The sequence below is a fragment of the Perca fluviatilis genome, chromosome 15 (genome assembly GCF_010015445.1).
Source record: "Perca fluviatilis chromosome 15, GENO_Pfluv_1.0, whole genome shotgun sequence".
In the NCBI taxonomy this organism is placed as follows: Eukaryota; Metazoa; Chordata; class Actinopteri; order Perciformes; family Percidae; genus Perca; species Perca fluviatilis.
In genome coordinates, this window is record NC_053126.1 from 12,889,416 (window position 1) to 12,917,339 (window position 27,924).

Sequence of the window (27,924 nt, forward strand, 5' to 3'; positions counted from 1 at the left end):
CAACAACAACCTGGGATTAGCTATGGACGAAGTTCACACAGCGATACACTGGTAAGAGCAAATTACGTTTAATATGTATATGTTTAAATGTATCCAGGTATTTTAAATAGCTCACGTTACTGTGTTGTGTGAACAGTTCATTTCATATATTGTTAGGTTGTAAAAAGTTAAAACCATGCTTATGTTTTGAAAACAATGTACTTTTGGTCTTATGCAGCCTGCAGCTAGATCTAATCAAATAACTACACCTAATCAGCATTTGTCTGCCTCACCCCAAACTCAAGCTTCTAAAGAATTAATTAGGTCATGTCTGTTGTTTAGCATGAAAGTAGATGCTTTAGAAGACTCATTGTCCTCACAGAAAAGGTAACTGTTGTCTCTGCTTTTTGGGGAGCCATCCCCTGTTGGGCCAGACTTTTAGGACAAAGAATGTGTATTCCTGTAGTTTGGAAACAATTGACATAGCCTCGGTAAGATCCTGTGACCGGGTGTGGCCTCAAGACACATTGATTGGGAACGTCCACCTTTCCCTTGAGAGACATCTGACCAATAGGGAAAGATTTCATTTGAGGAACAACCCAGGTGTAGGGAATAAATGGGGAATCCAGAGAAGGATTCAGGGCTTCAACTGTGACCCCGCAAGGGGAAGCATGTTGTAGTCCGCTGTTTACAGTGTATTGTTTTGTCATGTCGCATGGCTGTTTTTATGTGACTCCACAAGGAGAAGCATGGATTCAGTCCGCTGTCAGCTGCAGTGTAACATTTGTTTTTGTCATGTCGTTTTCATCGTGTTGTTCATTAAACCTTTTGCTTAACTTTCAATTCGACCCCAGCCTCTCCTTCCTCCTCAGAAATCAAACGATCACGTATTTTAGAATTTCTTAACAATATTCAATATTGTATGTGACGTTTTCTTTTGCAGGCTGCAAACGTTCCATCAAAACAAGTCCCTTTTCCGAGACAATTTTGCAGAGCAACCGTCTCTGCGTCCAGAGCTTAGCGCCGCCCAAGACGATTGTGGTTGGTTTAAAGAAATAAACCAACACCGAGCAGTTTTTTTTCCTATCCCAGAATGTATCTGTGGTGTAGCCAAAACTTACGCCACAGCGCTGTGGAGATAGGTCTGGCAATGACTAAGACTAAGTGTATTACTGTAAATGTAAGCTTTAAAGTGGAAGTATTGAAGAAAACGACAGATGATTAAAATATATTCCATGCATTTCATGTTCAGGGACCCCACAAAATGTTTCTGAGGGCCGCCATTGACCCACGGGCCGCACTTTGAGAAACCATGCCCTAAAGTCACCACTGGTTGCCTGGCAACTGGTCCTAGCTAAATATAGATATAGGTATAAGCGGATTTTGTTACCTTGACAGAACCAGGTTAACTGTTTCCCTTTGTTTCTTAGTCTTCATGCTATGCTAAGTTAGCAGCTGCTGGCTTTACCTTCATATTTACCTTACAGACCTGAGAGTGGTGTCTATCTCATGGCAAGAAAGTCTGTTTCCTAAAATGTTAAACTATTCCTTTAAGCAATAAATGCCCCATATACCTGTCTTGTTTTAGGTGTCACATGTTGCTTCTATCAGCACATTGTACATCTCTGTTGATTAAGCCCAACGTCAAGCTTTTTTGGTTTATCATCCACTTCATTATGGACAGTGATTGAATTTGCAATATTAAATTAGCATGTTTCCCACATTCAATTACAATAAATCAACACAGCCACTGCAGTCTATCAGAGAACATCAATTCATCAATTGGATGCAAAATATATGAGGTGCTGGTGACTAATTAAGTAAGGTGGACGTTTTCAAAAGTTGGGTCAGTGGGTTTACAGCTTGAAAAAACAGCACTTGAAAGAAAAATGGACCTGATCAGCAAAGTGTTGTTGCATTGTGTTGTTTCTACTGTACTCCTCATCAGATATGCATGCGACTCCAGTGTTTTGATGGATTGCTGTTGCTGCCATTAGTTTTGCATTCTGATACACTGTTTGAGTTATGATTAAAGAGGGAGACGGCTAAAAGCTAAAGCAGGATTATTTACAGCTCTTGAGAGAGGATAGAATCAAAAGGAGGAGGAGGCAGAGGAGAGGGAGGTCATCATTAAAGAAAGGTGATGGTAGAATAATGCAACCTCATCCATTATTTGTTGCACCTTTGTGCGAGTCTGACCTGGACGATACCTTTTGACTAGAGGAAGAGGAGGAGAGTAAAGAGAGAGGATTAATAGGGGTGGCAACAGGCCATACTTCTGTATTTTCCATCACTTCACAATGTGTCCCTGAGGAAGGCAGGGGGAGCCTCTTCTGTCCATGTGCCACACACGCTTTACTGTAATGTTAGCTGCTGGAGTCACTTATTTAACCTTTGCTTTATTATTTTGAACCAAGGGGAGGCATTCATACAGCAGTGTATGTTTCATGCAGGAAAACAAGCTTTGGATCTAATAATAATTAATAATTAATTTTCCACATGGTAGAATCATGTGATGATCAAACTGTTGAGAGGTCTTTCACTAAACAAATCTTTTATGATGCATGTGCATAAAATCTCACCCATACAATACTGCCTGCGTCAACTTCACAGGTGACCTTTTGTGTGTGTAGTTGTTTGGACTTGCAGATTGTTTGATGCTCTAACCACCCTGAATTAAGCACTACTCCAACATCAAGGTGGTGTGGTTAGCTAGATGAAAGCAGAGGGTGCTGCACAGTGGGTAATACATTAAACAGTCAGGTATTCAGAGACACAGGAGAGGCAGATGGGGAGAAGGACTGAAAGGGGGATTAGCATGGATTCATCATCTCTCTCTATCACAGGAAAGCCATGAGTGCTTTATTAAGCGACTCTATGATTGTCAGGAGAGGAGGTCATCAGGTTTGTTTGTTAAACTAGCACAAAGTGGCAACAAAGCATCAATACAAACCTTACAAAATCTTAAATGATCAGCAACTGACATATTGTATGTAATTTTTTACTGATTAAGTTCAAATATGGTGCAATACAGCAAAGTGAAGGATTTGACTGGAATTGATGTTTAGGTCTCAACACATTGGTTAGAAATCTTTCATGTCCAGTTTTCCCTTTTAGAAGGCCTAAATAGCTTAAAGCTCTTGAAAACTCTTAGGTGCTTTATTTATTTCTCTATACCATAAAATATTCATGACTAAATAAACAACAATCAAAATAAAACGTAGCAAATTATAACTTCCATAAAGCTACCTTTGGTAGTATTATTATTATTATAAAAAACAAAAGTGAGATTTGAATGTTTTTATTATAAAGCAGGTCTAGGTGCTATATAAATACTGTGAAAGTATCAAAATGCTCAATCTACAGCCCGTATTTAAAAACTGTGCCTTTAAAATGAGCTGTCAGGACTTCCATACAGTTGTGATGTCACAACTTTACTATATATAGATATAAAGTGCCACTACAGTGTCAGTTACAGTCATTCCCCGGCTGCAATGATGGTGGAGCGCAAATGCAGAACACCCAGAAACGATGACCAATCAGAGCATATTGGACCTTTCTGGGAGGGGTCTTAAAGAGACAGGTGCTAAAATGGAGCATTTCAGACAGAGGATGAATACAGGTATATTCAGACAGACAGTAGCACAAAACATTTGTTTTTGGAAATTAAAGCATGTAAACATGTTTTAGTAGAAACCCAAAATACAAGTATGAACCTGAAGATAAGCATGATATGGGACCTTCAAATTAAAATATTGCAAAGTCCAGATTGCTACAACAGAGTATGTGACCTCCCCTTTTTCCAATTGAGATCAAACAGTATTATTCTCTCCTGTGAAATAACCAAAATAACTGTTAATTGAGAAACACTATATTTTCTGTAATCTGTATAAATTATGTTTACATTGAGTGACATTTTCAAACACAATTCTCAGGCTCGTCGTTAAAATATAAATGTTTTGAGATTCCCATTAAAAAGTAAAAATTGTAAGCGCCATCATCCCAGAGGATAATTTTGTCACAGTGAAGGGGTAATTTTCCACCAGCTGCCATTCCAGTCAGAAAGAGGCTCAGGTGTGTGACACACTTGTGACTGTAATTCTGCAGATACAAATTGTTACTGATGTCTTTTACCATGTCAGTCAATTATCTGTGCACGGTGAGACTTGGTTAAAAATCAATTGCTGGTAATTATCTGCGCTTTTCTGCGTGAAGAACTTGAACCTCATCAGTTGAGTCACAAGACAGAGTGCTGCCGTGTCTCATACCTGTTTCTGTTATATTTATTTACAGTATTTATTTTTTTCAATCTCAAACACTTGGTCTGACTATACAAAAGATGATAGCAGTTATTGCTCAGTAAAGGAGTTGAGTATTTTAGAGAGAGCCTGAGGCGGTTATAGACACATACACCTACATCACAGACAGATACGGACGGAAGCAATAACAGTATAATGAAATCCAATAAAACAGCTCTTCAATAAATTCAACCTTTGTGAAGAAAATATCAGGAACACCAAATGTGCTGGAACAGCTGTGTTAGGATATACAATACACTCTAGTACAACAGCACCACTAATGTAAACAATCATGCAGTCAGTACTAGTTGTTGCAGGGCCATTTTATTAGATTGCTGTTATTGTGTCCACTCCCTTGTAGATAAACCATATTTTACATCAGCAGTTTATGATTTAAACACTTAAAAAGCTCCTCATAGTGCCTCCTCAAGGTTAAGTGGACCTGCATGCACAATTAAAAGCTGAGCTCAAGTGAAAAAGCACAAAGTGTTTCATCCAGAACTGAAGGTTCTTGTAATGCAGTAAAGACTGCAAGAACAAATTATTTTGCCTGGCATATTAATGATAATCATAATAATCCTAAAACTTTATTTGAATCCATAAATTGTCTTAGGAACCTGCAGCCTTCTGCTCAGACTCTGGATTTTAAAAGTTCTCTGTTAAAGCTCCATTAAGCAAATCTATGGCATTACAGTGGCATCAAATCAAATGACTCACTGTAGTGTGTGAGGGCTCCTAGCACATTTTTTAAAAAATTTTTTATCACACTAACAACCAAGGTCCAGCTCTAGGGGTCTTTATTGACCAGGTTTCCAGCTTCATGAGGGTAAATGTCAAGACTCAGAGGTATCAAGCAAACAAGAGTTTTTTTTTAAAGCATAGTACAGAGACATCTTAGCTCAAAGTCTGAAATGACATCCTTACAGTTGGTGCCACTGGGCAGCGCTCCAACCTGGTCCTCCTTGATCTCAGTGCTGCTTGTGATTCCATCAATCCCTCAGATGTCATTCAAAGTCTAAAGGATTTTTTTCTTTTCTTTTTACCACAAAAGTAATCCAGAACCAGATCCTTTACTAATCATCCACAGCAATTATCACTCAGAAAACATACTCACACAACGACTTAACTAATCATCTTTATTTAGAGAAGATATATTCTCTTTAAAAAAACAACCTCTTTTTTACAGCAGACATTTTGACTTGTCATAGAAAGAAAAGCGCAGGTGTTACTAACAGTACATATAACGGTGAGAGTGAGACAGCATGCCCAATACCAGGACCCTAAAACTGAAGCAGCTAAATGAAATTCAGCCATTATTAACATAATTGTATTATTTAAAATTTGACAACCCTTATTTAAGAAACTTGCAGTTAGTAGTTAGAAGACAATTTATATGTCATGCCTTTATTATATTTCATATATAATATATAATATGAGAGACAGGGACACTGTAAAATAGGGTGACAGGATGTGATTATTTATAATTTTTCTAAATTTGCGGTCACTTACTGATTGAATGTCAGTGGATACATTTAAAACACATCCTTTGGTATGTGTTAAATTGAGAATTTAAAATTATGAGAAGCATAATTAAGAGCTGGTGCAAGGCAAACCTTAGCCAGTTCTATAAGGGGTGGTAGATGAATCTGACGACTATGAAGAGAAGCAGAGAGGAGAAGGGGTGCCGTGCCTGTAGATGTAAACCCTCCCTCGCCGGTCTAGGCGATGACTGCAACTCCTCACTCCCTAACTATACACTTTATCAAAGAGGAGAGTTTTTAAGTTTACTCTTAAATGTAGTGACATGTCTGCCTCCTGAACCCAGATTGAGAGCTGGTTCCACAGGATAGGAGCCTGGTAGCTGAAGGCTCTGGCTCCCATTCTACTTTTAGAGACTCTAGGAACCACAAGTAGCTCTGTATTCTGGGAGCGCAGTGCTCTAGTTGGACAATAAGGTACTATGAGCTCTTCAAGATATGATGGTGCTTGAGCATTTAGAGCTTTGTGGGTCAGGAGAAGGATTTTAAATTCAATCCTGGATTTTACAGGAAGCCAATGCAGAAAAGCTAGTACAGGAGAAATATGGTCTCTTCTCTTAGTTCTTTTCAGAACACACACTGCAGCATTCTGGATCAGCTGGAGAGTCTTAAGAGACTTATTTGAGCAACCTGATAGTAAGGAATTAAAATAGTCCAGCCTGGCAGTAACATATGCATGGACTAGTTTTTCAGGAAGTGCCTAATTTTGGCAATGTTACAAAGGTGAAAAAAGGCTGTTCTTGACGTTTGTTTTAAGTGGGCGATACATCCTGATCAAAAATAACTCCTAGATGTTTGATAGTAGTGCTGGAGGCCAGGTCAATGCCATCCAGACTAGCTATATCTTGAGATGTATGAGGTTTGGAGGTGTTTAGGGCCCAGCACAATAACCTTGGTTTTGTCTGAGTTTAACTTCAGAAAATTGAGTGTTTCCTAATAATATTGCCTAGAGGAAACATATATAAGGTGAATAGAATTGGTCCAAGCACTGAGCCTTGTGGAACGCCATGGCTAACTTTAGCGTGCCTGGAGGATTCATTGTTAACAAATTGAGATGGATCAGATAAATAAGACTTAAACCAGCTTAGTGTGATTCCTTTAATGCCAACTAAATGTTCCAGTCTCTGTAACAGGATGGTATGGTCAATAGTGTTGAATGCAGCACTAAGATCTTGTAAGACAAGTAAGGAGACAAGTCCTTTGTCTAAAGCAGTTAGAAGGTTGTTAGTAATTTTCACCAGTGCCGTCTCTGTGCTATGATGCTTTCTAAATCCTGACTGAAAGTCCTCAAATGAACTATTTCTACGGTATGTAGGAAGTCACATAACTGATTAGCGACTACCTTCTCAAGGATCTTGGAGAGAAAGGGAAGATTAGCTATAGGTCTATAGTTGGCTAAGACCGCAGGATCGAGGGTGGGTTTTTTCAGAAGAGGTTTTATCACAGCTACTTTAAATGACTGCGATACATAACCTGTTAATAAAGACATATTGATCATATCTAGTAATGAAGTGTTATTGACAGACATAACAGACATATTAAAGTATAATAAATAGCCTTGACATAGATTTAGAAATTTCCTTCTTTTGCACTGATGTTTAGAGGATGTAATGTTCATTCTCACCTTTCTTTTTAAACAATTCTTTCTGCTTTTCTTTACTCTAAAATGCACACACCAGTCTGAGGTCCAAATAAATAAATATTTGCATATGCACACACTCCCAATCAGCAGCAGCCCAATCACAGCAGCAGCAGACAGACTCATCCATCTTTATCACTGCAGCAACACACTCATACACACTGTCCTTCAATCTTTCTGTCTTCATTCTCTCATTTTCTCCCTTTCGCTCCTCGTCTGTTACATAAGCTTCATGTGATAAGATGAGATGGTTCACGGCTGACAGACTATTTATCAGACAGACCTACTTTATGTTACTGTATAGATGAAAAGTGCGGTGACCTCAACGTATATACAATGTGGTGATTTATTATAAGAGGCCAGTTGCAGGTTGTCTCACTGAAACAGACACAGTGATCCTTTTGTTGCAGCTGCTTTATGCAGGGAAATGTCAGTTAACAGTGAGCTGTAGTTGGCAGGAGTGTTCTTGGTGTTAATTGTCTTGTCGTGAGCTCTGCGTATTGAAGATTGGTAGACTGTGAAAATGAGCAAGACAGTGATTGGCTGACTGTGAATGTAACCAGGGGGAGTTTGAAAGCTGACACACTTGGGTTGCTTTGACTTTAACCAGAGGTGATTATAGGCAGATAAAATCTTTGTGTGTGTGTGTGTGTGTGTGTTTGTTCTCATGTACAAACACTATGCTATGTTTCTCACTTATCCTGATGTTGACAGGGACAAAGTGTCGGTTGAGTCAGCAATGCTGTCAAGACTTTAATAGGACACACACACACACACACACACACACACACACACACACACACACACATACACACACATACACACACACACACACACACACACACACACACACACACACACACACACACACACACACACACACACACACACACACACACACACACTTATCTTTCTGAGCTTCTGATTATCACCTGGATTGTTACAGTTGAGCTGGTGCTGTGGATCAGCACTGCTGTAAGTGCTCTGCAGTGTGTTTAGGATTCTGAAAAATCAGGCCACGGTGCACATGTTGATTGTCAGTGATCATCTATCGACATTCATCTGTTAAAAAACTCACATGGATGGAGGCAAATGTCCTGGTGTGTAGTCTAAATGCCAATACAAACAGTTGGATTTAGATCAATTTTTAAAATGTCAATAAGCAGGAGAGAAATTCTGTCCAAGATGTTAGGTCATATGAATATCTCGTTCAGCTGTGTATTCAATATAAGGGGCTTCATTCAAAACTGGAAAAATTGGTTAACACTTTTTATTTTACCGTATAAAGTTTCCTGGAAATAACGGAAAATAGGAATTTCCTTGAAAGAAAACTTCAATTTAATCAGATTTACTTTTATTAAGTCATTATCAACTTATTATTGGAAATGTAATTATTTATATATGTTACATTTTATGCTTGCTTGTAGCCAAAATGTCACATTTGTGCATGATCAGCTCACCTAACTAAAGGACTCTGTAGGTTAGCAATTCATTGGAATTAATTGATCGATTGCAAGAGCACCATTTGAACACTGCCCCCATAATTAGTACCAAATTACACAGTTCTTTCCTGAAATGTGTCAGAAATCAAATTAAATATTAGACAACTGTTCAGAAATGATGGTCCCTTACATCAAAGCATTACCAGAAATTGTGATTGGCAACTGAAATCAGCAACATATGCTATTTGTCTATTAAAAAAAAAAAAAGTTGTCAAGACTCAGAAAAGACACAGATCATCAGCAGCACTATATCTCAATCCTTAGAGATACTGCTCTTTATTTATTTAATCAAACAGATTGATATTAACCAATGCTTTTCTGCATACCTTCTTACAGCACAGTAATACATACTCTTTATACAGTCAATACATTCATTAGGAGGACAAAACTGAATTGTGCAAGCCTATAAATACTCCAGTACAATCAAAAAACAGTTCTGAAACACTGCCATGGAGAAAGGTAAAATACTCAAAAAGGTCATTGTGTAGAAAATCACAATCAGAAAAATACCACAAAAAAATGCCAGAAGCATCAATTGTACATTCATGGATATATCGTTATAATACTGTGCTGTATGTAATTATATTCATCATGATTGGGAATAAATACAATATTTGATTTCATACATTACAGGTCCTATGGCACAATTTTTTTTAAAGCTTCTTTCTTTCTAAGACGGACATTATGTACACACACACACACACACACACACACACACACACACACACACACACACACACACACACACACACACACACACACACACACACACACACACACACACACACACACACTGTAGAGCTAAGCAGGTAGAGAGAGACAGAGAGGAAACGGAGGAGGTGTGAGAGAGAAAATACAATTTCTCCATCTGATTGATTTATGTTTGGTTATCTTTATAATATCTGGCTGAAAAAATATAGATTTGGGCTTTTCTTTCTCATATTAGGGAGGATTTCTTGGCATCACCCCCTCCCTCATACACAAACCCTTTTACATGCTACCGAATGCCTCATGTGGGAGACGAAGCACCTGCATGTGACACTCTTTCAACACCTCCCACTCATCCATTCGCCTTGGTTTCCCAGCATGCCCGCCTCGTTCCCATGAGGCCACTTGACTGAGGCGCCAGTTCTCCCACAAATGTCACATAAACATCAGCTGAAACACTGGATGTGGTTAACATGTGAAATGAATGTCATGGCAACATTGATCTGGCATGAGCTCCTCAGGCTGAAGCCCAAATTATTTTACTTTCTTAATGATCATAGTCAGCTCATTAGGCAATACTGATTGAGGATTAAAGCACATATTTTAGTTCCTTTACACTAAATGATTTGTAACGTCCTGCTGAGAATGACTTTGCTGGACCTGGAGTCAAGGAGCTTGCTGAGTGATCACGGGTTATCAACCCTTGGGCCGTTCATCTCCATCCAATAACTCTCGACATCCACCATTTTAATCTCAAGGTCCCTAACCGCATTGGATCCATTTTTGAAGAGAAATGATGGACTGATATGCTCAGTATGCACATGTAGCACACGAGACTTCAAGGCAATCAGTTGACAAGTAAAAAGGACACTTGTGAAATTAACTTTGAGCGAGTGCATTTGACATAAAGTGGGAAGAAAGAGGGATGAGAGGGAGGAGTGCAGAGTGAAAGAGGTGAGTAGCAAGTGGTGACTGGTACTCCTTCATTCGCATTGCAATTTTGAAGAAAATCAATTTGTGAAGACGAAAGAAAGGGAATTGAAAGTGGAGGAGCCAGTCATGATCTGAGAGAACAACTGAACTGAAAAGGGGGTAAATAGGTTCATTCCAGTTAAAGTAATCTTTGATGGGAAAAGAAATTGGAAAGACTATCACATAAGCCAACAGTTAGAATCGTTGCAAATACAGCACTAGAAACAATTGGTGTCCATGTAGCTCTAACTGGAAATTTAAGATAATTTCACTTTTTTAACAACCTGGGTCTTTGTAGTTTTGGCCATAATTCCTATTTGATCTGAGTTATTCACCAAGTGTATTGCTGAGAAACACTTTACAGGGCAATGCAACACAAGCCAAAACTTGCAATGTGCATGGAGAAGGGACAGTAGTCTTTAATGGTCACACTTATTTTTAAATCTATAATTTATGTGTACTTCATTGGTTGCTCTCTTTTTATCTTAGCTTGTCTCTGTTTTTGTAAAGTGTTTTCAGTACAGCACACTTACAGTTAAAGGCACATTGACCTTCTCCATACTAATTACTTTTCCTTTTCATAGAAAAATATTGCACCATCTACATCAATCATGAGACACTCCTTGCCAATTCAGTAATTTGATTGGTCTAAAACCATATGACCATGTTCAAATGGGATGGAAGATAGCGATGTGAAAGATTAAAACAACATTCGTTAAATCTGGATTTAATTACGTTGAATGCAGACTTTGGCTGATCACTCGTACTCCTCGCCCTAAGGACGTGTTTTGTTGAGTTGACATGTCCGAATATCTCAGCAATAAAGCTGGTAAAAAGTTATTACAACTGACTTGATAAAACTATGAAACCTTTGCCCTGATTTTCAGCTGCAGCCAGTTGTTTTGTTTAAAATGTTGTGAGAAAGAACGACGCACCTGCAGTCACCCCTTAAAGTGTCTCAGACGTTTGAGTGTCAAACAAGAGTTTGGAGGGCATGACTTTATAATCTATGACAGACGCACCTAACATTCATCAGATTTAAAGCCTTATCCATTACAAGGCCTGATGTGTCTGAGATCTCCAGGCTGTTATTAGCAAAAATCTTCCCTTTGGCGCAGCTCCATTCTCGCTAGATAGATGAACACTGGTAATGCCCCAGGTGTCTGCAGAATGGATGTGCATTGATCTCAATGTGCTCTTTCTCTTTCTGTGGGCAATACAGAGCACAGTGTGTGTGTGTGTGTGTGTGTGCATTTATAGTTTGTTACCAGGCAGCACTGAGACAAAGTTGATGTAGGTGACTGTGTTTCGCTGTAAAATGTTACTGAATTGCCATCAGCCACCCGCAGAATGAGCAGAGATGAAATGTGTCACTTTGACCCTGAGACCAAATTCACTGCTGCATCATGGGACAGAAAACCTTGGATGAGGGAACACAAACTGAAAGGGATGGAGTGCAGACTTGTCTGTTCTCTCTATCTCTCTCTCTTTTTCTCTCAGTCTCTCAGAAAGCTAAAGGGCTTACGTGATGTTACATTCATTATATTCATCCAGATAATGGCTAACAGTAAATCATCAAGGACCATTAATAGTTAATAGAGGACTATCTACTAATAGCAGAAATTTCCTCTTCCTAATATTGGAAATGTGATTACTAGATTAATGACACCTTGGATCTGACCCCAAGTCATATTTTTTTTCCTGTATTTTTGTTAAGCTACAATAACAGTCAAGTCTACTATTAATAAATATTTAACCAACAATAAGAAGAGAGTCTACTCATCCTACCACAATCTGTGGGGTAATGTCCATAGAGAGCGCCGACTTGTAAGTGACCTGCACTGCTAAAATGAACTTGACACGCACACATTTTGACACTGTTCATTTGATAAAAGCCCAAATTAACATGCCTTTGAGACTCCTCTGCATATTCAACTGGAAATGACAGCACTGTTTTAACAGTGCTCGAGTTCAGTGCCTAGACTCTGCTTTGACTGCTGGATATCTCTGCTTTCTGGAAATGACTCCCAACGGACAAAGACACAGCTGTTCAAAGCTCCTCGCCGTTGGGGGCAGTGTGCAACAGAGAGCGTCCATAAAGAATTCAATGTCAACAGGCATTTGAGCTTCACCAAGGATTCATCTAGTTGCCAGTTTATTCTTTCGTGGTGTGGCTCATGAACATCAGTAATAGATGATGGTCCTATACCTTTTATCAGTCTGTGAGTCTGGAGTCAGTCACTTACAATAGCTGTATTTTTTTTTGCATGGAGGTAACAATCAACAGCTGGTTGCTGCTTTGTGAATTGAACATAAGAGGCAATTTTCTTTCAAGCAGGCATCTGCTGTTTGCTATTCCACCTTTCTATCCAACCATTTTGTTATCTTTCAACGCTAGCTAAACTGTCACCTATGTGCTCTCCAGGTGTGTTCACATTTTCGAGCCTCAAAGAGTCCCATGCGGGCAAAGCTGGTCACCAAGGAGACAATGCCTGACAATGTTCCCCAACAACTGAGGGTGGGGGAGGTTGCTGGTAGCTGAGGACTCAAGAGGAAATACAGATGGGCTTCCCATTTTTGTCATACTGGTACACCAACATCTTGATGCAGTGGGAGTTGGCAGGTGAGATCCAGGGGCTGCTTGTGATGGAAAAGTTGTGGCTGGCGTAGAATGGCGGCGGCTGCTTCCGGCAGTGGACCAAGGCTCGCAGCACGTTGGCCGCCATGCCTCGGAAACGCTTGCTGATGAAGCAGTAGAGGAAGAAGTTGACCCCGGTGTTGAGCAACGCTAGCATGTTTGCCAGATCGGTGAGCATGTGGAGCAGTCGACCAGCACCTTGTGAGGCTGGTGGAGGGGAGTAGAAGTGATAGAGGATCATGAGGGTACGTGGCGCCCACAAAACAGCGAAAATGGAGGTGATGGCAAGGAGAATGGCGGTGGTCTTGCCGGTAGAGTAGCCCCGCAGACGGAAACAGCTGCGTCGTCGGCGTAGCTTACAAACGATGCCAGCGTTTAGGGAGAAGAAGACAGTGCAGGGGAGGAGGTAGACAGTGGCGCAGTGGGCCCACACCAGGACATGCTGGGCCACGGTTCTCCTGTTGCCCTCCACTATTCCTCCACCACCACCCACCCCAGGCAGGCTGTGCCACAGCTCAGGCCACCAGTAATAAGGAGCTGCAGAGAGCAAGCACCCAATATACACAGCAAATATCACCCTTCGTGTGCGGGCCGGGTAGGAGACTGTATGGTAGCGCAGCGGGTGGCAAACAGCGATGTAACGGTCAATGGTGAGAGGCACGGTGATCCAGATGGAGGTGTGGATGGAGGAGAACTCCAGAACCTGCACCGCATTGTTTAATGACGGAGGCAGCGGTGCGGCCAAAATGAAATCCTCCAATATGAAGTCGACAAAAACAATGAGGAGCAGGACCAGGATGTCAGCGGCTGCCAGAGCCAGGAGATAGTTGTAGGAAGACTTCTGGCGACGCAGCACCAGCTGGGACAGGATAACCACGGTCAGGATGTTAGCTAGAAGGAGGAAGGACGGGAGGAAGGGAGGTGATTGAAAGTAAATAGGTGGATGAAATAGGGGAATGATGGTAAACAAAATAGTTTTGAGAGATTGGAAAAAGATGGACATAGGTTAGGGAAGGGAAGGAAACAGAAGAATGTTGTTAGTGGGCAGGCAATTGAAAAGAAGAAACAACAAACATAACAGCAATAGAGACAGCGGACATTAGTCTAGGTAGAGCTAACACACAAGTGTAACTGCATTGCAACACAAAATACAAACAATTTTGGGCACCATCAAAAGCACCAAGCACACATTTTCTTTCAGTTTCAGCCTATATGACAACACACACAAAATCAAATCTGTTATCGTCCCCAGTCAGTATGTACCACGTTCAACCAGCTCTCCTACTGTGTAATCCCTCCTCTGTTTATTGCTCCCTTCCCTTTTCCCCTTCATCTACACCTGCTGTGTAATTCCAGCAGCACCTGCCTCTGCGTTTGGCCAAATTGTTATCTATAATAAAGAGTAAAGCCACAACAAAAAGAGGAGGGCAACAGCCTTGGCAAACTGCTGAGTTCACTACTGCATACCACTCTGCCGCCGGCAATTTAGCTCCTAAAACAAAGCACAAGGACGCCACCGTCTGCTGCTCTTTTTTAATCTTTACTACATGTCCCAGACATATACCTACACCTTCTCTTCCATGTTGCCAAATTAATTGTTTCCCTCGCCACCTTCTGTTTATTTATTCCAACTCTGTCGCTTTCTTTCACAGGATAGCTGAATAGCCCAGGAGGGCTTTCATTTTTTTTACTAAAAAAACCATGGAAACGGCCTGGATCTGATTTATCCCACTGCTGCTTCTACCAATGCATGACCTCTGCGCGCCTGCATCAGACAGGAGGAGCACAGCTTTCGACCTCTCACGTGATACTGCACTTTGGTATGGTGTAATAAACAGGCTCATTACACGTCTTCTTTCTTTGTTGTCCTGTTCTGTTCCCTGCTTCCCACTGTCACCATGTGTGCACATGATTCCCAGGTGACTGTGTGAGCTTGCTTAAATGTTTCCCAAACCTGGAAGAGACTATACACAAGACAATGGCTTTGCTTACACTGTAGTGTTGCTGGGATGTAAAAGGAATAAAATCTGTTGAATGAATCATTGTAAATATCGGTACAGAGAATTCTAAATATTAGTATTAGTATAGTATTGTACGTCAACTGTTTTTTTTAAAACAGGTTTAGTAGATAACACAGTTAAATTTTTTTTAACTATGTTATGTTTACATTTACTTACCTACTAAACCTGTTGAATGTATCCCCCCCCCATTAAACATTTTCAAAGACAATTTCTTTTATCGAAGAATTTCAAACCTACATTGTTTATATCCATGCTTGCTTCCTAGCAGTCTTCTTCTTCCTTGCCTTTTTTTGGTGCACTGCAATTTTTTGGGGGCACATTATTGTTACTGACTTTAAACCAGTTGGATAGCATGAAACCATCAGCTTGCAGGAGATACTGTGGACCCACTCTTAAAAACATTACTGGACAGCGCTATTAGGGGCCACAAACTGCACATGGGACCTTTAATATTAATATTTTAAATGCACTTCCATGTGCAAGATTAGTTTTCTTAATTCCTGATCTTGACATTTTGGTAATAAATGGCTTTCATCAGAAAGCAATAATATGTAAATTGTTATTTTAGTTTTTTGTAAGAGTATGATATTAATCCTGGAAAAGCCTCTTATACAGTATTCAGACATTTCTGCTTCTTAAAGGAGACACTAGTGTCATTGCATGTAAAGTAAAATTCAGAGGTGAAAATCAATAATTTTCCAATGTATCCAAAGATTCCTATTTCATGCTGTACTGGTTCAATTACCTAAACTAACATCAATTACAGTCAATAATTTTGTCCATCGTTGTTGCTAACCAACTTCCTTTAGTGAAACTTGCTGGTGCGGCATGAAGACATGTCCGATCTGTCTCAGACGAAGATGCCTCTGACGTGGATTTGCATCGCAGCATCACTGAGACTTCAATGCACTTAGCAGCTGTCACTGTGTGTTCTGTGGTCCTGTCCCTTCTGCAGTAATAGATCTGGGATTGGATTAAATATGGCAGCTAGGAGTCTGGTAGATCACACTTCACAGCCTCAGCCACTATCAGCTGATTACAAATTACAAAGCCGGCTCCAGATAATGACTAAAGATGTCCTTTCCAGACTGGAGGATGTGCCACAGAAGACACACACACATGCACTCACACACACACACACACACACACACACACACACACACACACACACACACACACACACACACACACACACACACACACACACACACACACACACAGATCATTAGGGACGCGACAATACATTAACAGACAATCTATCAATAAACATAAATGAGACGTCATTTATGTTTACATTTACAAGACTCGACAAGCCAATATATTTGTACATGTAGGGCTGCTGGATTGCACTACAACCCCCCCCCCCCAAGTTAAATTGCTTTTATGTCAAATCTTGGTTGATGTTTTATTGATTCTTTGTTTTCAGCTACTGTTTTTTTTTTAAGATCAACTTTTTATTATTTTTATAGTTTTTTGAACATACAGAACAGACAAATACAACTGAACAAGAACAACAACCCTCTCCCCACACCCTCTGCGGTCTCGAGGAAAACAAAAACAAACAAATAAACAAAAACAAAAACGCAGGATGCTGAAGTCATTAGGACCGATACCTGTTGTGCTACGTTTTTCCATAGGTCTATAGTTGATGATTTGGTTTTGTTAATCTTTGCTGTAGAGAGTTCCAGCATAACTATGTCCAGAAAATACGCCAACCACTGTTTTATACAAAGCGAGTGTGGGGGATGAAATGATTTTGTTATCATTTTTTTGATCGCAGTTGATCCGGCTAGCCAAATTTTCTTCTGTCTCCCAAGTAGGTGAAATTTAGAGTTGTCATTAAGTAAAAAAACAATTGGGTCAGTAGGAATTTGACATCCTATCACATCAGATATTATTGATGTTGTTTTATTCCAAAACTAATACAAATCTTGTCCCAAACTGACTCCCAATTAATTACGTTCCCCTCCGGACTCAGCTCTCGCTCCCATTTCTTTACTATTGGGAGTTCTCCTACGGATACTTGCATCAGTTTAGCATAAATCCTGCACACTAATCCTCTCACAGGAGAATCAACAAGCCATTTAATGATAGGGTGCATCTCAAGACCGTTTCCCCATGGTACTCCATAACATTTTAGGGCTGACTTTAAGTGAAGATAAAGGAAGAAGGATGTCCTAGGGACCTCAAAGCTAGCTCTCAGGTCTTTATAACTTAACATACCTTCATCATTGAATAGCTGGTCTAGAGTATTAATACCTCTGTCACTCCACTGGTTGCAAACAAAAGGTTTGTTACCAGACATTAAGTGTATGTTGTGCCAAATTGGGGTGTTCAAATGCCACTTATTGGTGTAGCGTAGTTGCTCCTCCACCTGTTTAAAGTTGGTCAATGTGATAATAGGGCCATAGGCTAGCATACACTTTTTTGGACACACACTTGTGAAGGCAAGATCTTGCAGTCTTAAGACTTCCAGTGAGGTTTTGCTCTATTTCTCTCCATGGGACTGTAGATGAGGGGTCTATCCACACTCTGAGGGCCCGTAGCTCTGTGGTACACTTTAAGGTTGGGGAGGGCCAGGCCTCCCGTGTTTGTGGTACGTTGCATGGTAGAGTATTTTAGCCTAGGTTGTTTATTATTCCAGATATACTGCCGAATTACGGTATCAAGTTTCTTCCAGAAATGTATTGGTGGGGGTAAGGGGATCATTGTACTTAAGAAATTCACATGGGGAACTATGTTCATTTTAACCACAGCAATCCTGGACCGTAGTGATGCCGTCAGTGCAGACCAATTAGCCAGATCCCTTTGAACGCTACTTAGTATAGTTTCATAGTCTCGCTGTAGCGATGCGTGAATGGTGATGCCCAAATATGTAATTTTGCTTTGAGTTGGTATTGTATCACTAATAGCTGATGTCACCTGTCTGTTGTTCAACAGGAACAGATTAGATTTGTTCCAATTGATTTTATAGCCGGAGATTGAGCCAAATTCGTTAAAGATTTTAAGAAGTTTTGGAACAGAGTTCTCAAGGTCAGATATGTACAGCAAAATATCATCTGCAAATAACGATATTGAGTTATTGGATTTAATCTGGACATTACATATTTTATTTTGCCTTATGGCCTGGGCTAACAGTTCAAGAGAGATTGCAAATTGCAGGTGAGATAGGGGGCATCCTTGTCTCGATCCCCGCGTGATGGGGAATGGCTGTGAATGCAGGCCATTGGTTAAGACTATGGCCGTGGGATTCGCATATAAAGTACGTACCATGTCAATGTATTTGGCTCCCAAACCAAGCCTCTCCATTACTTGCCACAAGTAGTTCCACTCTAGGCGGTCAAAAGCCTTTTCCGCGTCCAGTGATAAAACTGCTGCTGTTTTTGGAAGGTTTTTGGCTTCTTCTATTACATGGAGTAATCTGCGTATATTGTCTGTAGCTTGATGCTTTGGTGTAAACCCTGATTGGTCGGGGTGGACTAGTTTCTCAATGAAGCGTTTTAGGCGTAGTGCCAATGAGGCTGATGGGCCTGTAGTTCGAGCACTCTGTAGGATCTTTGTTCTTTTTGTGTATGACCAAAATTAGTGCAGTGTTGGTTTGTTGATGAAGGGTGCCCCTCTCTATGGCCAACTTTAAAGTTTGTAAAATCATAGGTCCTACTGTGTCAAAGTACTGTAGTAAAAGTTCTGATGGAATTCCATCCAACCCCGGTGTTTTCCCTTTCTTAGCTGTTTTTAATGCTGATTTGAGTTCCTCTAACGTAATGCTTTTTTTGATAACTCTGCAAACCCTTGGTGTTCTCTCAATGAGCTTCATGAGGTAGTCACCTGAAATGGTTTTCACTTCACAGGTGTGCCTTGTCAGGGTTAATTAGTGGAATTTTTTCCCTTATTAATAAAAAAGCAAAGGGTGGCTACTTTGAAGAATCTAAAATGTAAGACATGTTTTCAGTTATTTCACACTTTTTTGTTAAGTACATAATTCCATATGTGTTCATTCGTAGTTTTGATGCCTTCAGTGAGAATCTACAATGTAAATAGTCATGAAAATAAAAGAAAGCATGATTTGAATGAGAAGGTCGTCAAACTTTTGGCCTGTACTGTATATATATATATATATATATATATATATATATATATATATATATATATATATATATATATATATATATATATATATATATATATTAGCTCTTCTGTGCACAGAACAAATAGTCTACAAAATTTCAAAGAAGAGATAATGTCACCATGTTCCAACACTGTGTACGTTATATTTTTAGATCAAGATGACGTGTATCATTGTATGTTGGCCATTGGCAGATTAATCAACAATAAAAATCATTGTTAGTTGCAGTCCTTTTATTTCTTTTGTTTTTGTTATGTCTGTTATGTCTATACACCTGTGTGTGTGTATATATAAAAAAAACAAAAAATATATATATCTGTCTGTGTTTTTTTTTTTTTTATGTTCTTGTTTTGGCCTACTGCTTGTTTCAACAAACTCTTTTGTCTCTGTTTGGTCATACTGAGACTTTGTATTCGTCATTTCCCATACAGCTGCCTCTCACAGCTGTCATTTCCTATGTACACACACCTGCACAATCTCATCTGGTTTATCCAAGTGATCTTATCAGTATTTGTGTTTTATTGTACCATGAAAAGTTTGCTGCTAAGCTCTGAACTGCTCATAAGCTTCCTGGTGGAGGTCCATTTTGCTGCATTTCCACTGCATGGTACGTCAAAGCTCTACTCAACTCGATTTGCTCTTTTTTGTTTTTTTATTAGCAAAAGTCGTGGATAGTACCTGGTACTTTCTTTGGTACCACCTTGGTTGAGATTCCAAGCGAGCTGAGCCAATACTAAATGTGGAGTTAAAACACTGATTGATCTGAGAGAATTGTTACTAGTGTGACACGGGACATCTTGTACAAACCCATTTTTAAATAGCAATGCTACCGTCACAAGTGACCGCAATGTTTTTATTCACTCACCCCAGATTTTAAAAAATCACACAAAAAACACACAAATTGACTAAGTGCACTTATTTGCTGATGAAAGGATCCAGCGAAAGGCGCATTGAAGATTATGTCACGGCAGTTTTATTCGGCGCCGCTATGGCGATCAGCTGAGAATCCCAACTACGGAGGGGGTAATATCTGCAATGAAAACGAAATAGAAAGATGCAACTTGTACCAAAAGTAAGTTGAGTCAAGGTGAGTTGAGCCGAACGATGCAGTGAAAATGAGGTAACCCTGCACAATGTACGTCGCCTCTAATCCATCGCCTCACTTCCCCTTTCGTACCTCACTTTCGCTCTTTCTCTATCCACATACTGCTAAACAGAGAGGGATGACATGAAATGGAAACACTGAGGTGTTGACTGTCACTGGCTGGGTATTATTCTGTTTGGGCTCCCCGGTGACACAGGACCTTCTACAGACAAACAAAAGGGATCCATGGCGAGTTTGACATTTCCATTTAGCTCTAGCCAGCTTGCACTGGGTTGCCCATTCAATTCAATTGACTCCTGCTCTTTATGCTGTCTTGGGGGCCAGGGAGGGGGCTCAGATGAGTTGGAGAGCTGCATACTCGTGCACACACAGAACAGAGACATGAGGACAACATATACAAAGAGGCATTCAGGCATGCATGCAGAGACATGTGCATCCCATGCCTGGACATTCAGGTGGAGACACATGCACAATGTCCACATCTTTTCTCTTTGCAGGGGAAAACAATGTATAGTACATTTTGTGTGTGCGTTCGCACGGGTGACCCTTTCTGTCTTTTTGTTTGGGAGTGCTTTTGTGTTTGCAGTCCCCCCTGCTGCTTCTCTTATATGACGAGGGACAGGGCCATTGACGTTGTTTAGCGGGAAAAGAGAAGGCACAGCGTGCTCCCCGAGGTGTGTAACGAGGCTGACTCATCCCACCAGTAAAGGGACATGTTCAGAAGGGTTGTCGACAAATGACACTGCGCATCTTACCGTAACCCCTCAAAACCAATGGCAAAACATAAGATGCTGCACACTAGTCATTAGGCTTTCTCATGGGCCTCATATTACACACACAGAACCTATAAAAAAGGAAATTATACCCCAAAAAAGACAATGAAAGTGAGCATTGTAATTAAGGATTTTTTCTGTCATTTGGAGGAAATTGAAGTTTGGCTTTGACGGCTTATCCTGAGGCTAATAAGACAAGAGGAGTGGAGAAGAGAGGGATGAGGAATTAGATGAAAGGTGAAGTGTGGTGTGAGGAAGGTCATAGAGAGTTAAAAAAAGAGAGCAGGCTATTGAGAGGGAATGAGTGGAGGATTAGATGGAAAGAGAATTAGATGGAAAGACAGCAGAGAGAGAGAGAGAGAGAGAGAGAGAGAGAGAAAGAGAGAGAGAGAGAGAGAGAGAGAGAGAGAGCAGTGACGGCAGGAGGAAAGGAGGTTAGGCGAGAGACAGAGAGGGGGTGAATATCAAAGCTTGCTTCAAAGGTCACAAGCACTTTGTTCCTGATGACAACCATTTCCCTTTTCTCTTCTCTAAGTGTCAGACTGGACATAAAGCAGGGCAATTCCTTAATTCCCCCAAACGGAAACCAGGACCACATCCCTGCTGCAAGGCCACAAAAAACATACATTGAAGATAAATGTATGGTTTTACTGACTATGTTTACTATGCTTACTATGTTTTAAAACGGTTTAAAATTAATAGAAACCTCCTAATGTTGTCATGAAGTGAAATCGTTCATTGAAAATCAGGCATTGTAATGCCATGAAAATGTGATCATTTCAATCCAACACATTTTATTGTGAGCATCAGCCTGATGTGTGTGATCTGAGAGTTAATGAGGAAGGGTAGAGGAAGCTCATAAGAAAAAGAAAGATGCAATAAAGAAAATAGAGCAAGAATGAGAAAAGGAGAGATATGAAAGGAAACAAGATATTTAAGGTTGCTGGGCATATAAGAGAGAGACAAGCCCTGGTTGCTGCTAATGATATTGATGCTACTGCAGTGCTCTGCCTCTGCTCACCTCTTCATCACAGCCATTCATTTTACAGACAGGCCAGAGTGAGTCAAAGTTTGTTGGACATGACTGTCCTTACATCAAGGCTATCCCTGCAGACAGTGACTGTCAGAGACACTGCACACTGACAAACTCAGCTTATCATGTTTAAAGGGTTCATAAACAGTGCCACAATTATAATGTGCTCTTGGATCTTCTCCAAATGTTTTTTATGAGGTTTCAGCTTTAAAAATATCTTAAAAGGTAAGAGTTAGTTAGAGAGTTAAATGCAGAGAAGAGACAAGAAGAAGGGTAAATGGATGAAATGAGACGACATTAGGACAACGTCTACAGATCACAGCACTATAATTAACCTCAGATTGATGCATTACTGTTGTCCAAAAAAATGCCAAACGACACGCAGGGATTTGGCTTTGCAGTGTTTTCATCAGCGGTGACAGGGTTTTGTTATCAGATGGTCAAACAAAGTCAGCTCTGTCACTGCTTCAACAACATCTCTGATTTAATGCCTCAAACAACACGTCCCTCGTCTCTTGCCTTCTCTGTCCTCCCGCGCCCTCTCTGGCTCATCTCCCCCATGACAAGCTGACATGCTCATCACTTCTCTCCCTCCCTTCCACTCCTTCCTGCCGACTGGAGACAAACCAGAGCTCAAAACTCTCTTACATTTAAATATTCACTATCTTTTTCCTTTGTGTCAAACAAATGCTTTCACATCCTTTCCTCTTTGTCCAGTTTTTACTGATCTCAAACTCCACTTCTAGAGTGATAGTATCTATTAACAAGCCACCATCACACCACAGATGCGACTGACACCTGACCACTGTGACTTGGAATAGAGGGTTGTTAGTGCTGAACATCCCCGACCTTTTACCCCTTCGGGTGGATGGATAAGTGGGAGTAGGAGGAGATGTTTTTCAGCTCTCACTTGCGCTAATCACACCACTGACTGTCGAACAGCCACACAAGCTGCGAGAAGCTTCAAGGAAGAGGAAAGGAACGCACCCAAATACTATGGAGTACGTGAGTTGATGCAGGTTCGTTTGCACAGCTGGAGGAGGGACACATTTCTGCTGACACAATGTGCACACATCTCTACACTATACAACCACTTGTTGGCACGTCCACACTTAGATTACGTGATAACACCTGAGCCAGTTTTATTCGCCTGATGTAAGGGCTCAAAAAGTCAAAAGAAATTTGAGTGATGAGTATTAAATTGCACGTACTATTTCCAACAAACCCTCCAAATTAAATGAATACGTCTATTTGTAACTGCCCTTCAGAATGACACGTATGCATGTTCTCTATCAATCTACCATTTTATACAGTGCCATCCATTTCAAAAATAAAAGTGGTATCTGATGGTTTAGTCTGGCTCAATGGATGCCTCCCCCTTTCGCTATCTCCACTATTGGGGCTTAGCGTTGCCCAGGACGGTTGTAATTGGTTTAACGAAATACAAACAAGGCAGAGCATTTTTTTTTACCTATCCCAGAATAGATAGGGGGTGTAGCCAGACCATACTGCAGTGCTAACACAGCACTGCATGACGGTTAAGTTTTGGTTACATTTATGCTCAAAAACAACTTAGTTAAGGAAACATCGTGGTCTCGTCGTCATGGTTACGATAATGACCACTTGATTGAGGTTAGGGAACGATTGTGGGGAAAAAAACAACGCGACTGTTGGTAGGAGCATGAACAGTCTCTCCCTCTGCGGTATAAATGTGTTTGCTATTTTTATGTACATTTTCAACTTCCACATAAAAACATCTAAGTGGAAATGCTGAAAAATAAAAATATTTTACACTTGGCTGGAAAAGTTGATGCATTGATAAAAACAAAATGCGACACAGTGCAGTGGAAACAGACTTAGCAAATTAATTATGACAAGCATGAAGCATGGCACTTATTTGTCACTCAAGCTTCTTCTACACTTAAGGGACGAAAGACAACAGCAGATGAAAACGTGTGCAGCGATGAGGAGACTGTAACCTTCCTTGAATTAATACATGAATCAAACGTAAATGCCATATTTCCATCAAGTTTTCTTCATGGTTTTTAACTATTTTAGATTTGACTGGTGCTCTTTCAATTATGCCATAGTGTGAATTGTTGACCACCTGATTGAAGAATTAGCTCCATCAACTGTTTATTCAGATGAGCCCAACTCCTAATATTCGAATAATGGGAGTGGATAGAAATGCGCATCACTTTGCATTTTCTTTTGCCAATTTATCTGGAAATTTGGTTGAAAATTGGCAATGCTATTTGGTGGAAACCCCACTGTCTCTCTATTTCCTCTTTTGCTCCTGGAGGACCAGATTCATATTTCCTATGGCCGCTAGAAATCTACGTCAGTCGAACTTAAACAAATATTGTTTTCTGGGCATTTGCTGAAACGACTGATGCTCTTGTCTTTATTGTTAAGGCAGTCTCACTGTTTCCAAGGTCAAAAATAAACTTCCTTGCTCGAATGCGCGCACAGGATTTAAATTGAAGTGCTTGAAATTAACTAAGTAAAGTACAATTTAAAGGTTGTATTTACATTTTGTGCTTCCTTCTACTTCTACCTTATTTGTAAGGCAAATAATGTCATTACTCTCCTACTTTTATTTTCATGCTAAAATTACTGGTTACTTACATTACAATTTAGATTAGATTACAACTTTGCATAGAAAACAAAGGATCATCTCATAAAATATTAAATAAATAAAAAAGTAAATGATCTGAATTCTTCTTCCATGGAGGAACTGAACTATGGTAGTTCAATTGTGACATTAAATAGGCGGGCCATCTTAAATCCCTCAACTATTTAATGCTTAAATGTATTCATTTAATATATGTAAAAATGAACTTAATCAATTTGATGCAGGTTTTGGTAAAAATGTCTTTTATGGGAGCCTGATGACTAATTACAAATGTAGAATTATTAAATAGAAGAAGAATATAATTTATTTAATCCTTTTAGTGGCTTTGTGCCCTGCTGCACATACATTTTATCAATATTACATTTGCAGGTCATGTAAATGCAGGCAATATTCAAACATCAACAGTGACCTGGAGTTAACAACACCTGAGAAGGTAGGATTTCAAATGTATGTGTGCAGGTAAAAAGTCTATGAACACCATCATAATGAACTGATTGTATAGAGAAATGTTCAACTCAAACAACAACGCGTGAAAGCAGCTGTCTCGACCCGGATATTCAGAGCAGCTTCACTTAAACATCCAGTTATGTCGTAGAGAACAGCTCAGCTTCAACATACTGTACAGTATGTGTCTTAGCTTTGAGTCTTTTAAGATATACTGTACTGTACAAAGAGCAGGCCTCACTTCTGTAATCCCAGAATGTCAAAGACTGAGGCAAAGCACCAACTCTTTCATTGTGCTGTTTGCTATGCCAGCACACTCTGTTCTGTCTCAAGCAGTGTGGTGTGTTGAGCAGAGAAAGAAAGAGAGAGAGAGAGCGAGTAAGCGATTAATTAAAAATGTAGCAATTTGTCTCAGCTCCGTCGTCTGTAGCTCCCCCACTCAGGGCTCAGAGGTGCTACTTCACTGGCTCTGCTGAAATTAATCTTTTTCTCTTAACTCCGCTCTTCTTCTCCTTCTTCTGGGTGTCCTTGTCTTCCTTATACCCCATTCTGTTCACCCCAAGATTTTGGTTCATCATTTCCCTAGGTCACGCAGTAATCGTTCTCCACCACTTGACTTGCATAATCCCTTTTCTCATCACCTTCCATCATCTCTCTTTTCATCCTCAAACCTGTGCTCTCAATGTGACCCCTCTCTGTCTGCAGCTCAAATGTCAAACTGTGAGAAATGTACAGACACGACAAAGTCTCCCTGAAGCCCTGTTGCTGTTATTACTAATGAAACAATGCCTGGTAATCAAGGTAACAGCCTCCAATCCATCGAGAGTGTTAAATACGTGTGGGTCTGTAGGTCACTACTACTCACACATGCCGCACTCATGAAACATTCATGATTCAGCTTGAGTGGAACGAGCTGTGTCATAATGATTGAACAAGTCGAACTCGGCTGCTGTAAAGTATCAGCCCGCCGCTCTCGACTCTGCCATTAATTCAGACAACCATTGTAAGATTGCATTACACTCATGGGTTATTGTTACTCAGTGATTAAACAAACAGCCTCAATTGCATTTGTAAAGACAATTCCGCAGCAGAATCAAATAATACGTCCGAGGCAGGAGAAACTTTAAATGACAGCAGAGAGAATTGCTTGTGCAAGACTAGATTTGCCATCCAGGAGAAATGATTAGACGAGATTTAATCAAAAAGACAGACTTTTACTTTTACAGTACAAGGCTGCAAATCTTGTGGAGAAACTGCAGTCTTGGCGTACGAAGACTTTGCACTTTGCATTGCAGATTAGTTTTGAGCTTAGGTTGTTGATAACATCTCACTCCCAGTCTTTATCAAGGAAAAGGGATGAAGCATATAATAAGACAAATAAGACAAGACTGATTGTATTCATTAAAATCAGGATTAAATAGTAAAACACTTGAATTAGCCTTTATGTTAGCACAGAACGAGTCCAGCATTCTGGTGATCGGCTGGGGAAGTGTGGATGTGTATCTGGAGGGCTTTCAACATCTGAACACCAACCTCTGATTAGGCATCGACACTTTTTCTCTTTCATCTGACCTCCATGTTTTCTGTCTGTCTCTCTCTCTTTCTCTCTTCTCCTTCTCCTTCCTTCTCTCTCTCTCTCTCTCTCTCTCTCTCTCTCTCTCTCTCTCTCTCACACACACACACTCACACATATGGGTGTAAAGAGTGACATTTTGGAGCAGGTGTTTACAACACACACTCACTCAAACCTGCGCACAAATGCACAACAAATCAAGATGCAAAGCATGAGTCCTGCAACCCACCGATGAGCAAATGAACACAGCATGAGACGTGCATGTGATTGGACACACACATAAAACACATACTTGTGTGCACATATCTTACCCGGCAGGCCGAGACAGAGCAGGACACTGTAGTAGATGACAGGCAGTGGTCCGAGAGGGCATCCCTGGGCAAACTCAGAGGGATGCTCCCCTGGTTTCCAGGTGCTCCCATTTGGGGGAAATACAGGGAAGATGTGGCTGTGCTCCATGGCCTCTTCCTCGTCCTCTTCCTCAGCTGAGCTCAGTGTCAAGAAGCCTGGCCACACGAGCAAACCGCCTGGTCACTGGTATGGGAGAGAGGGTGCTCTGTCCTTGAGTGCCAATCAGCAAGAGTGTGTGCACGCGTGAGTTTGCGCGAGGCAGCAAGGTTGAGTGTGTGAGGGAGTATAGGGAAGGAGGGAGAAATGGAGGAGAGAATGGAGGGAGAGGGAGACAACAGACGGGGAGATGCCAGAGATGATATGTGTCAGTAGGTGACGGAGAGGAAGGAGGCAAGAGGAGCGGAGAGGTGAGAGGGAAATAAGTGGAGATGGGAGGATGTTGCCTGAGTGTGTGAGCGAGGGGGAATGAGAGCGAGTCGAGAGCGCAGTAGGAGGAGGAGGAGGGAAGAGGAGGAGGAGGAGAGAGGGAGGGGAAGAAGGAAGGTGGGAGGAAGGTAGATGGAGAGCAAGGGCACGCAAGAGAGCAAAA

The 27,924-nt window shown here is 40.6% G+C and overlaps 1 protein-coding gene and 1 long non-coding RNA gene across 2 annotated transcripts; one reads left to right on the plus strand and one right to left on the minus strand.

Moving 5' to 3' along the window:
- The first annotated feature begins 3 nt into the window (after nt 1-3).
- On the plus strand, nt 4-15,403 carry LOC120574706. The gene is made up of 3 exons (XR_005641886.1): nt 4-51; nt 13,062-13,259; nt 14,927-15,403. It is a non-coding gene; the product is annotated as an uncharacterized LOC120574706 (long non-coding RNA).
- gpr139 (G protein-coupled receptor 139) lies at nt 13,166-27,924 on the minus strand. Its single transcript, XM_039825072.1, has 2 exons — nt 27,296-27,924; nt 13,166-14,165 (listed from the first exon to the last, which is right to left on the minus strand). The coding sequence occupies exons 1-2, from the start codon at nt 27,441-27,443 to the stop codon at nt 13,183-13,185; spliced, it is 1,131 nt and encodes a 376-aa protein (XP_039681006.1). The 5' UTR covers nt 27,444-27,924; the 3' UTR covers nt 13,166-13,182.